We start from the raw sequence: 16,163 nt of genomic DNA, 5'->3' as shown, positions 1-16,163 counted from the left end.
AGGGGATCGACCAACTCGCGGCGTCGAATCGAATCGTAACGAAAATTTATGACTCTTGTTTCTTCGCGATCGTGTCTCTCCGCGAACAGTCGAACAATATATATTTAAGAAATTTAACATACTTAACGTGAAAAAGGTGTTTCAGTTATACCAAATAGAAGCATATAGTAAGTATTTTTTAACTATATTAAATATGTACATATATCTTAAGCCTTTAGAATTAAATAGATGTACATAGAATAAATAAAACTAGTTACACGTTACTACATATCAGTCTATACTTAATGCTATTCGTTCATTAACATCCTTGCAGTTTTCTCAATTTTGTTTGCTGATTCGTCGTCTTTTGATAATTTGCAAGCGTATCTGTGTCTAGCGCCGCAATCATCACTTTGATAAGAGTATAATCTGGACGTTGTATTGTAAGACAATTTTAAACACCTAAATATACAATCACAGAATTACAAATATTTGAAAGTATCAAATATATATTAAAACTACGATAAGTGCGATTAATCATTAATATTAATTAACAGAACTAATTAACAAACAAATTTACCTGCCATCACCAGGGACAGTTTGTTTAGTATTTTGGTAAACTGGTTTTGCACTACTAGCCCAAATCCAAAGAAGACCTGGATTCAATCCCCCTGTCCAAAAGGTTTTGCCTTTTAATTTAGAATTTGTTTGCAAGCCTGCTAACACATCGCGCTTTTCGTCTTCCGTGTCGAATTCCAATAAATGGCCGCCCATTCCTCGGCAGAGACTAGCTGATGACTTCCAGTCAAAATCACGATTACTAAAGTGATAGCAGTTTTGACCAATTTTGGTATAATTAGTAGGGCAGGGCTCTGAAGAGGATAATGAATTTATAATGAAGAGATAGAGTGAAGAAAACCTGAGCTCTTTTACACAATTGAACTAATATTATTAGCGAAATTCTACAACTTACAAGTTACCAGTATTGATAAATATCGTTGCATAATATTAACAAGTTTAATAGTAAGACAAGTGTTACAAGTAAATTGTACAAAATTACAAATTACTGAATTATTCTACTTTATGATAAATTATTAAAGAAAAAATCTATAATTTGCAGCTGGTAATTTGTAATATTAATTAATATTATTATAAATTATTGTGCAAAAACACTGTAATTTACCTTTTTTATTGATGTTTCCGGAAATCACATAATACAGGAGTTCTTCCGCTCTTCTGAGACGACTTTCTAGAAAATCCACTCTATAGACGAGCTTCTCTATCGCACCTAGATATAACGGAGAATAATTTATATAATTTTTGAACGGATGGATAATAATTACATTAATACTAAAATTTTACCGAGTAGATAGAGGTCGGTTTCAGAGACTTCTCGTTTATTTGGCGTCGATATTTTACTCGTTATAGTTAAGCTCTTATCTCCTAGTTTCATCACCTTCGACATCCTCGTTAATTTCGAATCAGAAACAATCCAATTTTCTAGAATCTCGCTCCACAGTTCTGGTGGTCTGATTATCGAAACATTAGATGAATTTAGAGCAGATATCGAGTACATATCGCCTAAAAATACACGAATAATTTTGTTAGGACATTTTTTCATTTATATAAATGATTTAGTTCTTTTCACATACCTGGAATTTCTATACCGAGGCATAGTTGTAAAATCATGAGAAGAAATAGACTAAGAGACATTTTATGCTTCATGATAAACCTGAAAGTAGGGAACGAATTAAGAAAAATACGGATACGGAAATACGGATTGACGTTTTTATTTCGACTGTGAAGGCTATCTTTAACTTTCCTTAAGAAAGTTTAAGTAGCCGGGACGATTGACTGCGTCATGCAAATCGTTTCTTGCTTAACGTATTTTAATTAATTTTTAATCGCTCACAATTAAATAGAAAATCGTATTTATATATTCTATAAATATTATATATAAATTATGACGGTGTGAACGATTATTTTCTTAAGTGAATTATTTATTAATAGCTTGCGGATATTTACTCAATTTTATATTTTTATCAGCATAATTAAAGAAATAGAGACGAAATAAATATATTTAATATTAATACTAATATTAAATTATACATTTAACATTATACTAAGTATTTTTCGTATTGGATATTTTATTTATTTTTATATATCATATTCATTGTGTAGATTTTTCATCTCTAAGTAATTTCCTAAAAGTGCGTAAACATCCGCAGTTTAATCATTAACTACTAGAATTGTCAATTTTTAATGTATACTTACATCTGCTATACGTATATATAAAAGATATATTAAAAAATAATATATTATATGCACTAGAAAAAATGTAAGTAAAGAAAATTCACTTACGTAATATCTATAAAATGAAAACGACCTCTTAGTTATTATCATGCCACTCTTGTTTTCTCCTAAATGCTGTTCACCTGTTCGATCCGTTTCTGTTCAGAAGTCACGTAAAACTATCGAGAGCTGAGGCTCGTGCACTCTTCTGCGGGGCACTTTCTCTCTCCTCTTCGGAAGAATGAGTCACTTTCTTCGTTTGATTTGGCTGTGTCCTCGTATTTTTGCGATTACTTCTTCCACAAATTTTCCTTCTTCTTATTCATTTGCTTCTTATTTCAATCAAGTTGTAATTATCTACTAATTATCTCAATCGAATTTCGTCTTGTAGGTAAAAGTTAACTAGCTTTTTTGTAAACCGTATCGAATTTTGTAATCGTTAGAAATACCTATAGCTGATAAGGAATTATACAATGAAAAATGAAACGAAAATATTCGAGAACTTTGAAAAACTGCTACATAATGTAGTTTTAAAAAATTATTAGATGTTAAATATAAAATGAGAATTTTCAAGTATGTTTTGAAATTTTTTTGTTGCTTTTTACATACTTTTTAGGCAGAATCGCGAGGAACGCGGGATTTCTTCCAGATCGTCCTACTGACACGGTTTTTCGCGTGAAACGGAACTTTGTCCTTTTCTTAACTTGGCCTCCGTTATTCGAACGTCTTTCACAGAGAAAAATTTTTCTCTGCTAAGTTTAATTTATTTAGAAAATTTTCTGTATTTCTTTTGGTCGGATTAAATGTAAATTAAAGGTATTAGCATCGTTAGAACATTAGAAAACCTGTTAACGTTTGCATTTCTTTAATAAAATAACTATAAGTAAAGAACGTACTTGCATTATCGTTTAATGCAACTCGTCTGTAACTATATAGTATAATTCTCTATACATTTTGTATGTACATTCTATTTGAATCGATTCAGTATCTGGCAATTATATAGCGCATTTTAATAGTGTCTATTTATAAAGGAATTATTTATCGAAGTGGTCTATTGGTAATTTTTTCGTTTGACAGACGATGGAGTCATTGAAACCATTTTATTTCTCAGTCTTTCATTTTTCGCGTGATTTAAAAGTACACGGTGAGATTAAGTCGTTCGTTTCCGACCTGACTGTTTCTGGACATTGTTTCTGCTGCCACTTCTACGCTATCCACTGTCTAAAAAATAGAGAGAAAATATTATTACACGTAATAATTTCGTACTTAGAGAAATTTAGTTATTTTTTGTTATCTTCTTCTTATGTTCTAGCATCTACTGATATTTTTATTTGTAACAAATCAGACTAATTGTGTTCTACGTAAAATGTATTCATTGAAATATCTAAATATTTATTATAATAAAAGATACGATACCCTATCGTCATCGTCCCACGATAATTTTTTAACTCTCTGTGAAACGGAGCAAGCTGGCCACGCAGGTACCAAAGAATCTGGGAGATCTCCGGAATAATTGGAAGATTTGCAAGAGTCAGCATTTAGATTAGTTTTTAAGCTTAAGTCGTTCATGTTCTGAACTAAACCGCCGATATTGGGGATGTTGGAGGTTGCTGATAAACCTGGAGGATTTGGAGCTGGGGCCACCTTATGTCTTGCGTAAAGAGGCAGTTGTCTAGCCGATGTTACACCTAATTTACGTAAATAAATAATTATTGTATGAGAATAGAAATTTATAAGAATTTTAAAATGAAGCGAATTTAAAATAGGCGCGCCGCTAATTAAAAAGTTAATAGGCTAATATATTCTTTTTTAATTATAAATTTTAATAGTATTCCGAGTAATTCTTAATTCATTGCTTCGAATTACTTTTAATAGTGGCATTGTAGTTCCTCGCTGCAAAAACCGGATTCTCGACGTCATTGTTATCATTCTTGACTTCACGAGATTCACTATTGTTACTGTCGTCTACAATCTCTTGATCAACATGATCATCTTCCTCTAGGTCGTCTCCAGTCTCAGCCTCTTCCTCGTTTTCATCGATATTGCGCGCGTTCTCGATTCGATTTCCTCTTCGAGGTACTTCCAAGGCATCTTGAAGCATATTTGCCCCGAGTACTTGAGGAGTCGGGTTCAGAGCAGAGGGAACTGGTGATTTTTCTCTGTAGCCAGTTCCTACTGAACTTACTGAACCACTGGCTTTTGGCCTTTTACTGCAACACGTTGTAAGGAAGTTAAAAATTTAGAATCACGCGTATCGTTAGTTTAAGAATACTGTTCGTTGATATACACAACTTCTTTTATATATAAAAATGTAGAAATAATGATCAGTTTACAGCTTTCTTCTTTAATTTGAGTGTCTATAGGTTGACGTGGAAAATAATTCTTAATAGCCGAAGAGAATATTTAATAAACATTTTAGAGAATGCCCTATGAGAACGTCCTGTTATGGTCGGGGAAAATATTAAAGGAAAGAAATAAGATAATCTTTCAAGTAATCAGCTTTACTTACTTTTTATATATGTACAAAATTAAAACAAGTATTATAACACCAAGTAGACCCAAGACAGCGCCAAAAACAGCAACCAGGAGAACACTGCTGCCCAACCAAGCAGGTGCAGCTCTTGCAGCAATTGGCAACGAGCCACTATTTGGTATATGCACGATCACTGGGATCATACTAGACCTTTAAAGAAAAAAATTCAAATAATTATACGAATTATATCGTATCAAATCGTAAATACATTTATTTTATTCTACAAACCTGGGGGGACGACCAGAATCAGAGGCAACAGCCACTAACCTGGCCAAAGTACCATTAATGGTTGTTGCTGATCTGAGAATTAATTCTCCATTATCACGTATCTCGAAGGATCTGTATAATCATTCAATATTTATTATTGTTGTAAAATTGAAATAAGTTTTGCTTTTTATTTAAAAATAAATGTTTATCATACCTTGCATCTGGACCTCTAAGAGATAGACTAACTTTGTCGTCTCTGTCACCATCAGCAGCTTCCAATTTTCCTAAGAATCATATAGTTAAAGAAACATATATACATAAATAAAGATGAAAATAAAAATTTCTATTATTGTATATATATATTAGTTAGAATGTTAACTCACCGACGATGGATCCTTCTCTCAAAGTTGCGGCGTGAAATTCGTACCTGGGATGACGAAACCTGGGTTCCCATTCATTTACATCCTCAACAGAAACATTGACGCGTGAGGTGTCGTTCTGTAATGTTATATTTAAATAGTGTTGACATTTAATAATAAATTTAATAATAAAAGTAGAAAATAATTAATAATAAATATTTTATTACCAATCTTAATTGAAACTATCGTATTTAAATATTGTGACATATATGTATATTCATTTACAACGATAAATATTCCAATATTAAAAGTCGAGTTTTATTTTAACGATTAAATTGTTGTTAAACGTACATGATGGCCGTCAGTGACACGAACCAAAAAACTATGCTGGACCCTCCTCTCATAATCGAGAGTGCCTTTTAAAATCAATTCACCGGAATTAGTGATGGAGAATCTTTCCAGATCTTCCATCGCTCCCACAAGCCAGAATCTTAAATTCTAAAAGCAGAGAAATGACTTACATTTGCGTTATGGGTATAATAAATTTCCGTGTCTGATTCTGACTTACTGAATCTACTTTATTTACTCCTGTCGTTAATAAAACGCTTCCTGGAGGGGTATTTTCTGGAATACTAGTTTCATGATCCTTTCGTATGAATCTCACTGGTAATCTGCCACCTAATTAATATCATTTCCATTTAATCGTTTTATTCTTTTAACGACGAGATGGGCCACGAGATTCTAGATCTGTTCCTTATCAGAGCTTGAAATCTTAAGAATAGATTAAAAAATCACCTACCAGCAGTGGGTTCCACGTTCCAATCCGACTCTCGAGAAACGACTATAGTGGAAAGAGCATATTTATCTGGATTGTCTATCTGCGTAGCCTGTAATTATTGAGAAGATGAATAAGGAATTATTAAGTATCAATAAATAGAAATAACAAGTAATTAGTAACAGATTTACATATACGGCAGATATTTATAATACTTTATTAATTAATTTCTACTGTCACAATGCTTGCCTTTGCCACGATAGTTGCTGGTGATAAAAGTTCATGCTCGTATAATGGCCGTGTTATGGCGACTTCAGCTGTTTCCGGATTCAGTGTGAGGAACGGTAGAATTCCTCCTTGAATCGTATACTGAACCGGAGCATTAATTCCTACATCCTGATCTACTGCTTTTATTGGCGCTGGATCAACTTTCAGTATCCTTCTCTGAAAGAATGAATCATGTATTATTTCATATTATTTTGAATCGCTTACTTTTCATCGTATCTTTACTTCTTTTAATCTATGATGCATTAACAATTCAGTGGAAAAGTATAATATTGCATATACGTAACATCGACTTGTTAAAAAATGTTCAATTAGTACCAAAATTACCGTTTTAATATTTCGAGGGATGAGAATTTTGTATTGGTCATTTTGGAAGGCAGGATTTTGGTCATCCGCGTCGATAACATTAACATAGAGGGTTGTAGTCGATGATTTGGGCGGATTGCCCTGGTCCTGTGAGTAAAAAAAAGAAAAAAACATTAAAGCGCATTAACAGAGTTTTTGGAGAATTAATGTTTACATTTAAGGAATCGTTACTTACCTGTGCACGGATATCGACGGAAAAATTGGCAAGAGTTTCATAATCTAGCGGTTTCCTTAGAACTAGGGTGCCTTCTAAAGCATTCACGAACACGAAGTAATCCTACAAAAGTTCGTTAAGATTTCTTCTATGTAAAACAAAAGAATAAGATATAATAGAAGGGAATTAAAAAATTACCGAATGCGGTCCAGGCAAAACGGCATACTGTACAGTAGAAAATGGCCCTGGTTGGTCAGCATCCACGGCTCTCACACCTTGAAGAACCCTCGTCCCAACTACCGTGACCTAAATGTCAAAAATTGTCGTCAATAAATAAAAAAAAAGTATTCCTTCTGAATGAAAGAAAATTTCTGTCTGTCAAACATATCTAATTTCTCACCTCAGAGATATTTAGAACGTAAGGCGCGTTTACAAATTGAGGTGCATTATCATTGGCATCAGTCACGCGAATATTGACTGGTATCACGAAACCCTGCAACAAATGCGAGTAATTAGAACAACTACGTTCCTTAAAATGTTAATTGTGTATGTAGAGTAAAGAGGATATGTTAAACCTACAGGATCTAATGTATGTTTCCGTTCGCAAATTACGTTCACGTAAACGCTGGCAGGTCCATCGATGCCTTCTTTATCTAGTGGCCTGATAAGAGTTAGATTCTTCGAATACGCTGAGAAAGTTACTGGACTATCGTGCTCCTGGAGTCTGAGTTCGATGTCACCCTGCGGTCCAGGATCACCCAGCACTCCGAGTACACCCACGGTGTCACCGACCGGCAAATCTTCGCTGACGAAGAGATGTGCGGCGGTGGCACCGTTTTCCAGAAAACATCTCGCATCACGGATCACTATATTTAAATAAATACCATGCTAATTCCATTAATTGTACTGGATCATCATAAAGAAAATGAATCAGAAATGTGTATGGATATTAAATTTAATTTAAGCAGGCAGAAGGATAGAATTTTTAGCGTGGATTATGAATCCGCGTACATATACACATATTAATTATATACTAAAGTAATTCGATTATTTACGAATTTTTCTACATGCAAATTTTCTTGAAAGTGTCAAATGTTATAAATTATATACGTGTTTACATCAAATTTTTATTTTAATTATATATTGAATTTTAATAATATGCGATACGTTGGGAGATATTAACAGGAAGAGAAGGATTCTTGCAAAGCGGAAGTGACATGTAAAATATAGTGATAGCTGGAGACAGGTTCTACCATATTGAGAGTTAATATGCATTTCTTTAGCTGCTTCGAACGAAGAACGATCATGTTCCTTTGATCCATATACGGCTATTGTGTGGTTTTCGGGTTTCCGGCCTTTTTAAAGAAGCGGTTTACTGCTGGTCTTCCTACCGATAGATTTTTCGTCGTGGTAATTTATTAAAAAGATAGTTATAAAGGTAAAAGATTTAAATTTGGAAAGATTGTAAGAAAAATTATATAAGGAGATTCGTTGTATAAATATTTAAATTGTAGGATATCTAGAAATTATATTTGAGTAATTAGTTTATTAAAAGAGTAATTCTAAACAAAAGAATTGTAAGAATGTTCACAGATATTTAAATTTATAAACGAAACGTTTAATCCTTAGTTAACTTTAACTGTTTTCGTAATTAAATACAAAGAAGTTCTCTGATTGGAACAGAACGATTTAATTTCCTCGTTTTTGTCGAGTAAAAGGAAAAGAAGAATTTCTGTAGTAGCCATTTGAAAAGTAAAAAACGATCAAGATAACCGTTCGTAATAAGATCGAGACGGTTAGTGTAAAGCGATCATTGCCTCTAATTCGTTGTGCATCAAAGCCCCTGTTATCCGTTATTTTTCCAACTTAGCTGTACTATGCGTGATGCTTTTCTATTTTCCGAAGTAACCACACAACCAGTCGATAACTTGATCTCTTAAATGAATCCTCTAAAAGGGAACAGAAAAACTATAATGTTACTCTTATACGAGATGATACGATCCACCCTGGCTCTATAAAAATCTTACGATATTCGATTTACTAGAATCAACATGTAAGTTCTGTTTTATTCTATCCATCGACATTCGAATATCAATGAACTACACTTGTTTTGTTCTCGATCAAAGGACCGTAACATGTCATAGTAGAAACCTACATTTCGATGGTCAACTTGGTAGATGTGATCGTGTCTATCGTCTATACATTTGGTATATGTGGCCGTCCACATTTGCAAATGCTTTGCACGGATAAAAAGCCGAATTAATACATGGTAATAAGTGGAAATATGTGAGTGCTACGAAAAATATGTGTATATAGAAGTCATTTAACAGGAGCGCGTGCACGAGGAATTGGACGTGTGCGCTCCCTTGGAGCGGAGTTCCGCCTGCTGCCAACTCACGGCGTATCGACGACGATGCAACGTTCCGGCGTTGCCTTTCGTAATCTTTTTCCCTTTTCAGTTAGAGACTTTTCCAGAAGAAAACCATGGTATTGCTTCTGACACGTTGAAGGGAGTATATAGGATTTTTATGGTTTAAAAACATTGCGTTCAAAGTTAAGGATTTACGAAATTGTTTGTCGTAATACACAAAGCTTCAAAAATTTTATAGAGAAGCTAATTTTGTATCTTGTAAAAGAAAAAATTAGTGTTAGGGAAGAAAGAAATATTTTCTTTACAATAATTAAAATCCAATAACTCCTTTTTAATAATTCCAATATTTCTTTTTCTTTTCTTTTGTATTTCTTTTTGTATACGAGCTATAGCAAATAACTTTCCTGTGTTAAATTAGAAATCAATTCCTTCGACATCATCGCAGACACGCGTCAATGGTCGAACTAGTAAATCGGAACGAATTACTTTATTGCGACTGTTCATCGTTCTATTACGCGCTGTATAAAAAAAGCAGAAAAATAAAACGAGTTCGCACGATTATGCGAGGGGAAAAAGTAAACGCTCGTTTAAGCGTTGTCTCAACAAACTTCCTGACTGTCGAGATAACAACGAATTGTCATGTAAATGAGAGACAATGATTGCACGATGGAACGTATCAACCTTCTCTACAAGCCACTGATTGTAAGAACATATTGTAAACTTGTACACGGTTGTAACTAGGAAAAACTCACGTATATTATCGTTGATTGTACCCAATTGTACAAGATAAGGTTCAGTCATGGTACAAATAAACAGCTGCTTCTACGAAGAAATTAATTAAACGTGTTCCTATGCTTACCATTCCAACGAATGCTTTTCGGTTACCTATTGCTGATTCGCAAGTTTTAATTGAATCTGGTTATTCCGGTCGATAAAAACGAATCGAATTATAAAGTTAAGAGCGTAACAAAACGGAGTTTCGAAAGTATCGCTGGTTCTCTTTTATTACGGCCTAATTACCATGCGCGTAAAATGGCTGGCAATTTCTACGAATGTCCATCGAGGAAGGGAAACGGAGACATTAAAACTAGGATATCTCGATTGTCGCAATGCAACGGCTTTCTAAGTCATTCGATCCTTATCTACGACTGGACATGTCGCGAGAATCGTCGAAGGGAAACGAACAGGCTTGTTGCGGACAAGCGATGTAACGCGTCGTTACGTCCTCGCATTAGTGACATTTTTTGATTGGACAAATTTCTACTTGCAATAGAAGAATCGTACGTTCGTGTGGATTTCCTCGTTGGATCCGCCAAATTTTTATTTTCGATGTAGAAATTCTACATTTGCCTGGATTTCGTCATTAGAAATACGAGGCACGGCGTGGACAAGCAACGCGATATTGTTGTCGTTTCTCGTGGGTGACGCTATGTGATTCGAGAGGTTTGTATTTCTAATGATGTAATGTAACGCGAGGAAAATAAGTATTCGCGAGAAAATAAGTAAGAATAAAGGTATTATTTATTATAAAATAAAAAATAGTTTACATAGAAACTCGATCACGAAGTAAGACAGCAGAAGAAGAAAGAAAACCTATAACGAACTAGTATGTACATGTACATATTCAATCTCATAATAATAAAAATCTCACTTAATTTTAGGTCGAATTCAAACAAATAGAATTCTATCGTACCATTGAAACGCACGAGGAATGTTCGCGCTACAAAACTCGCTCATCTGCATCGAATTTAAGAAATATAAAATCTATCGAATCGCATAGTGTGATCACTGTAAAGTCGTAGAAATATTGACTCGTTCGTTAGCAGCAGTTCTAAAACCGAGAACATTCGTATACGTCGAATTCAAACAGTCCAGTTTCCTTTTGCAACCGCAATTCCTTCGTGTTCGCACGCGATCAACCGTGTGATGAAACGGAAGACGGTGCGGCGCGATTAAGGTCGCGACCAAAATGGAAAGAGGAAGAAGGTAGATGGCGGACGAATTGCTGAACAGAAGGGACGAAAGGGGCAAAAGCAGGTGGCGTGAGAAAAGTCAAAAGAAGACCCACATTGTCCGGTGTGTAAATGCAACGTGCAAAAGAGGATAGGTAGGATCTTCAGAATGTTGTGTTTCATGGCGATCCAAGGACATCCTTCACCGATCCAGGCAACGGCCGATGCATCTGCAAATTGATGCAAAATTTATGATTACGCGTTGCACATTGCAAATAAGTGTACAAACAGCTTGAAAGTTAGACAGCGTACCTTGTAATCGAAGACTGTATTCAAAATTTGCTACTTGAGTGAATCATGATATTGTAATGTTGAAATGTAATAGTAGTAAATGAAGATGGATCACTCGAAACCTCGAAACCTCGAAACCCCGAAACCTCGAAATTTCGGAAAACATTTAGAAAACAATACGAAATGTTTCTCGAACTACAAGTCAATAGTAATTTGTATAAGCAACTTATGAGAATATTGCAACGAAGATGAATTTATTTTTATTTAAGTAATGATAATCCAGTGGAGTTTGTATTTAGACTTTAGATCCGTTTCAATCGGCATGATTCCACCGATCTCTTATCAGCGTTTATATCGAGGAAAAATAATGTGATTTTGTGAGAAACATTTGTTGAAATTGTGGTTGCTGAAAAAATAGATACTCCTTAGAAAAAAGAGAAGAAAAGCATATGGACTTTCGGAAGCTTCGAGAACTGCGACATCTCACAAAGTTTCAGATTCGAGTTTCACGAGTCTAAAAATCAGATTTCGACCCACCTCTAGTGATAACCACGTTTTCATACAGCTACTGGAGGCCACTTATAGCAATTTAGAGTCGCTAACGTGACATAGTCGATGTGATGGTGGTCACTTATGACAATCGTTGTTTACACATTCGTATTTGCTTTTAACTAGCCATGACCGTTTACAGTTACTTGTAACCATTTGCAGTTAATCACAATTAGAATCATATGTAGTTACTTATACTATAATTAGTCATAATTGTTTCTAATTATAGTCATTTGTAATCATTCATTTATAGCAGCGTTTAGCTACTCATATGAGACACAACTACGTATTATGAGAAGCTCAGCGAAAAAGGTGACTGTCATTCGTAGTCAGTCATAGTGATTCGATATAATTACATACAATCTTTAGGATATATAGTCGTATTTAATTATTTTTACTAATCTAGCTTGCAGCTGTTTATCATTTTATCATCAGATGTTAACACCCTTCGTGGAAATTATTTTCATACGAATACTTCGAAGTAATTCTTGTAAGCATGCTTCAGGCGTAGTTCTACGAACGGTGCATTTTGGAGAATTTGAATAATTCTTGATAAAATAAATACGGAGAAATATTTGCGTCTTTTCATATATTTCCCTGTCATTTTGATTTTCTTTGACACGAATTTCATATCTGATCGTTATCGATAGTTCTAACGTCATTGAAGATTCGTTTCGCGTAAGTAGCGTGACTATGGACGATCTCCTACAAACGAAAAGCGAGCGCAAACATTTGTCTGATCGATGTTGGATCCACGGAGTGGCGGATCGAAAAGACACAAAGAATAAAGAAATAAAAAAAGAAACGACCATGTGCATTCGCAACTGGAGAACATAACGCGTGGTTAGAAAGCATGCGAAGAAACTGCTTTATTACGTGAAACCTAGATACGTGGAACGACATTAGCATCGCGAGTGGGGGTGGCGAGAGCGATAGTTTGTCGATTCTGCGTGTTCGAAACCAAAGAAGGGCAAAGTGAATCGAATCCAGGAGGTAAAAGTAGGCTCGTGATTGCAAAAAGTTCACGGCAGCTTGAGAATCGCGATTACCGCTTCCTCGATTCGACAATTTTTTTTCCTCGCCTTATTTCGGCGTGGTCTCCTTATACGGAACTATTTCGAAACACGAATAACAATTAAACAGGAAGCTAAATACCTTGTAACAAATGTGACCTGTAAAAACAATTTATCTTTATGTTCTTTTCCATAAATAGTTACAGGATCATCGATCAGTTTAAAGAATTGGAATACGTCGCTTGAAAAAGTTCTAGTCATCAATACTGAACGATAATAAAACGAGAAGGTAAGTATGTTGCACGAGACACGGTCTATCAAATTGTCAATCTATCTAGAGATTAATTTTAACGTTTTCACTCGTTTAATTTCAGAATCACGTAATCAAAACACTCAAAGAATTGATATCCATTGCTGGAAAAGATTCTAGTCATTCATAACGAACAACGATTAAACGAGGTGATAATTAGTTTACACGAAACGAGATCTTAAAATTTTGTAGATCTATTTAAAAGTTTATTTTTGAAAACTAAGTTACCTACGAAATGTTTGCCAATAATTCATTCACGATATTTTAAGATCCTTCACAATCGGTAATTACAGAATCATCGATCAGAACCTCCGAGAAATTGAAATCCATTGGTTAAGAGAATTATGGTCATCGTGGCGAGTCGAGGTAATCGACGTATCTCCGCTTAAGCCGGCAATTACGTCTCCTATCAGTTGGAACAAAGCGGTAAAAGCAATTCTTCGCCAGAGTAAGCGGAAATAATCCTTGAAATCGAAGGAAAAATGGATCCAGGTAGGGCCAAATGATTTATACGGTATACACAAGCCGGATACGACGGTTATGTGGGCCACGGTACTCCTCAAATTCACCGACCGTAACCTGAAACGCACTGCCATGGGCAACCGGCGTAAAGTCCTCCCTCCTGTTCACGATCCGCGATGCCACCGATTCGATGCTAGCCGCTAACTCAAGAAACAGCTCGATGAATCACTGTACTGTTGTTCTGTCTGTGCTTCTAACTATGTACTCTTGACACGGCCACTTTCACGATCGAAAGTACGGAAACGAATCTATTTTTTTGGATAGGAAAAACGAGTGGAACATCAATCTATAATTAAGCAGCATTCAAATTTTGACGGAATGACGAGACGTGGTATATTGGGGAGAATTTCAATAGGAGAAATATTTCGTCTTGTTTAGGTTATTCTATTGCACGTATAAAATATTATTCTTTCTAATTTAGCGATTGTCTATTCTGCTTTATTTAATTAAAATAGCTTATCTTTTATTTAGAAACTACAGAATAGTTTTATTATTCTCTTTATGCCACTTTTGTTTCCTATCGTTCAATTTAAGAATGTTTAGTCGTCGTTTAACACAGGTTGCACGATATAACTTTATTTGAAAGATAAAGGCACAGGAAATATCAAATATTTCAATATATTTTGAAAAATGAAAGAGCGTTAGACATGATATTTTAATTAAGGGGATACATCAGGTTACTGTGTATAAAATATATTTCTTTCTAAATTTGAATTTTGCAGAGACTTTATCCTATTCTTGGTTATCAACCAGAAAAGAAACGTTCTGTAAATTACGTACATTTAATGTTAAAAAGATCGATCATAAAAGTATACGTATAAGCAACATTTCATATGCATGAATCGAATAGATATTGTTGACCCGTATAATTAGCGTTTTGTATTGGAAACAATCGAGCAATTAGTCTAACTTTCGAGCTGCTTCATCATCCACACCCTCTGCATAAGATCCGACCACTTACCACAAGAATCCTATTAGACGATCAGAATCAGCAGTGGCACTATTTCACTCTCTACCACTCAAACTTCCAGTTCCGTCTCGCTTGTTTCGCGTATCAACGATCGGCAGCGAGCATTCCTCTCAAATCATCATCGTTCTTCACTAACAATTCACTGTAGTCAACATAACGTTTTGAAAAATGATACTTTCAACCCCTCTTGCAATCATTTCATCACAGACTAAAGCTTTGCGGTAACATCGCGAAGAAAACACCGTCAGCGACGCGTCGTCTTCTTTAAACAATCGTTATAGCTTACGTTACATGTGAATTAAACAAAAAATATTAACTACATATCACGTGTGAATTTTTCAAAAATACACCACGGTCAAATATCCGCAAATAAATATCGAAGGAATAATCTTCGAGTTCTTTCACCCTGTTCCTTCCTATTTCTTCGATTTTCACGTTTGAAGAGCCGTAAATTGGACTCTGCTGCTTTCGATATTTATTTTCCCAGATATCGTAGATTCTTTGAATATTTGTTTCAATATTAATTTTCCTACATGTACTATATATTTTTTAAATATTAATTTGAATAGTAACAGAGGATGCTTTAAAACTAGCACCTGTTCGCTTTCGACCGGCAGAACTCGCTACTACGAAACATGGACGAGCAAAGAGACGCGGTAGACCGGCACTCGGGAAGTCGGTTCTCCATTGTTAGGAAGGGGGAATCGACGACCAACCGAGCGCCTTCCTGGCCCTGCTTCGAACAGGTGTTTACTTTCGTTGGCAGGAAATTGGACGACTACGTGTCTGCCATTGCACATGCAACTGCTCCTTCTCTTTCCTTCTTCTGGTTTACGTGAAAGCCGAAAATTTTGTGTCTGGGAAAACGATGAAACGATTCGAACGGTGACTGTTTATGGGGCACGGCCCATTGTTCTGCCATTTCTGTACAGTATATGTACTTTTAATTGTACCGTTGAATGTTTCTGGGGAAGGGATAATTGTGTCTCGTTTGGTTTCAGTGTGTGTACGCCATGGAAATTGTTGCGAATAGGGTTGATGATGAAAGGGATGAAGAAGGGATGGACGTCTTAAATATTGACAAAGTGCAGAAAATTCATTGGTTTCTTGAAAATACGTGATGTACGTGTGTACGTGAGTGGTAAACTTTTAGTGAATGGAAAAATATTTAAGTTACGTAAAAGTAGAATATGTAAAGTAGAGAATTAATAACACGTATACCTAATCGATAAAGC

At 35.1% G+C, this 16,163-nt stretch overlaps 2 protein-coding genes across 2 annotated transcripts; both read right to left on the bottom strand.

Annotated features, from left to right (window-relative positions):
• Positions 1 to 2: 2 nt before the first annotated feature.
• On the bottom strand, positions 3 to 1,934 carry LOC100741635 (oxidized low-density lipoprotein receptor 1). The gene is made up of 5 exons (XM_003492266.3): positions 1,632 to 1,934; positions 1,342 to 1,560; positions 1,163 to 1,267; positions 560 to 851; positions 3 to 441 (listed from the first exon to the last, which is right to left on the bottom strand). The coding sequence occupies exons 1-5, from the start codon at positions 1,702 to 1,704 to the stop codon at positions 288 to 290; spliced, it is 843 nt and encodes a 280-aa protein (XP_003492314.1). The 5' UTR covers positions 1,705 to 1,934; the 3' UTR covers positions 3 to 287.
• Positions 1,935 to 2,848: 914 nt separating this feature from the next.
• LOC100741233 (protocadherin-like wing polarity protein stan) lies at positions 2,849 to 16,083 on the bottom strand. The gene is made up of 18 exons (XM_012389894.3): positions 14,920 to 16,083; positions 11,390 to 11,503; positions 7,530 to 7,816; positions 7,351 to 7,443; positions 7,149 to 7,256; positions 6,972 to 7,073; positions 6,758 to 6,883; positions 6,395 to 6,589; positions 6,170 to 6,257; positions 5,939 to 6,048; positions 5,722 to 5,868; positions 5,395 to 5,509; positions 5,226 to 5,295; positions 5,033 to 5,143; positions 4,781 to 4,954; positions 4,138 to 4,481; positions 3,688 to 3,959; positions 2,849 to 3,492 (listed from the first exon to the last, which is right to left on the bottom strand). Exons 2-18 carry the CDS (start codon positions 11,454 to 11,456, stop codon positions 3,403 to 3,405), a joined length of 2,499 nt encoding a protein of 832 aa, XP_012245317.1. The 5' UTR covers positions 11,457 to 11,503; positions 14,920 to 16,083; the 3' UTR covers positions 2,849 to 3,402.
• Between the last annotated feature and the right edge of the window lie 80 nt (positions 16,084 to 16,163).

The sequence above is a fragment of the Bombus impatiens genome, unplaced genomic scaffold, assembly GCF_000188095.3.
Source record: "Bombus impatiens unplaced genomic scaffold, BIMP_2.2 scf_0670, whole genome shotgun sequence".
NCBI lineage: Eukaryota > Metazoa > Arthropoda > Insecta > Hymenoptera > Apidae > Bombus > Bombus impatiens.
Note: the sequence above shows the minus strand (reverse complement) of the source record. Positions and strands in the feature narration are given on the sequence as shown.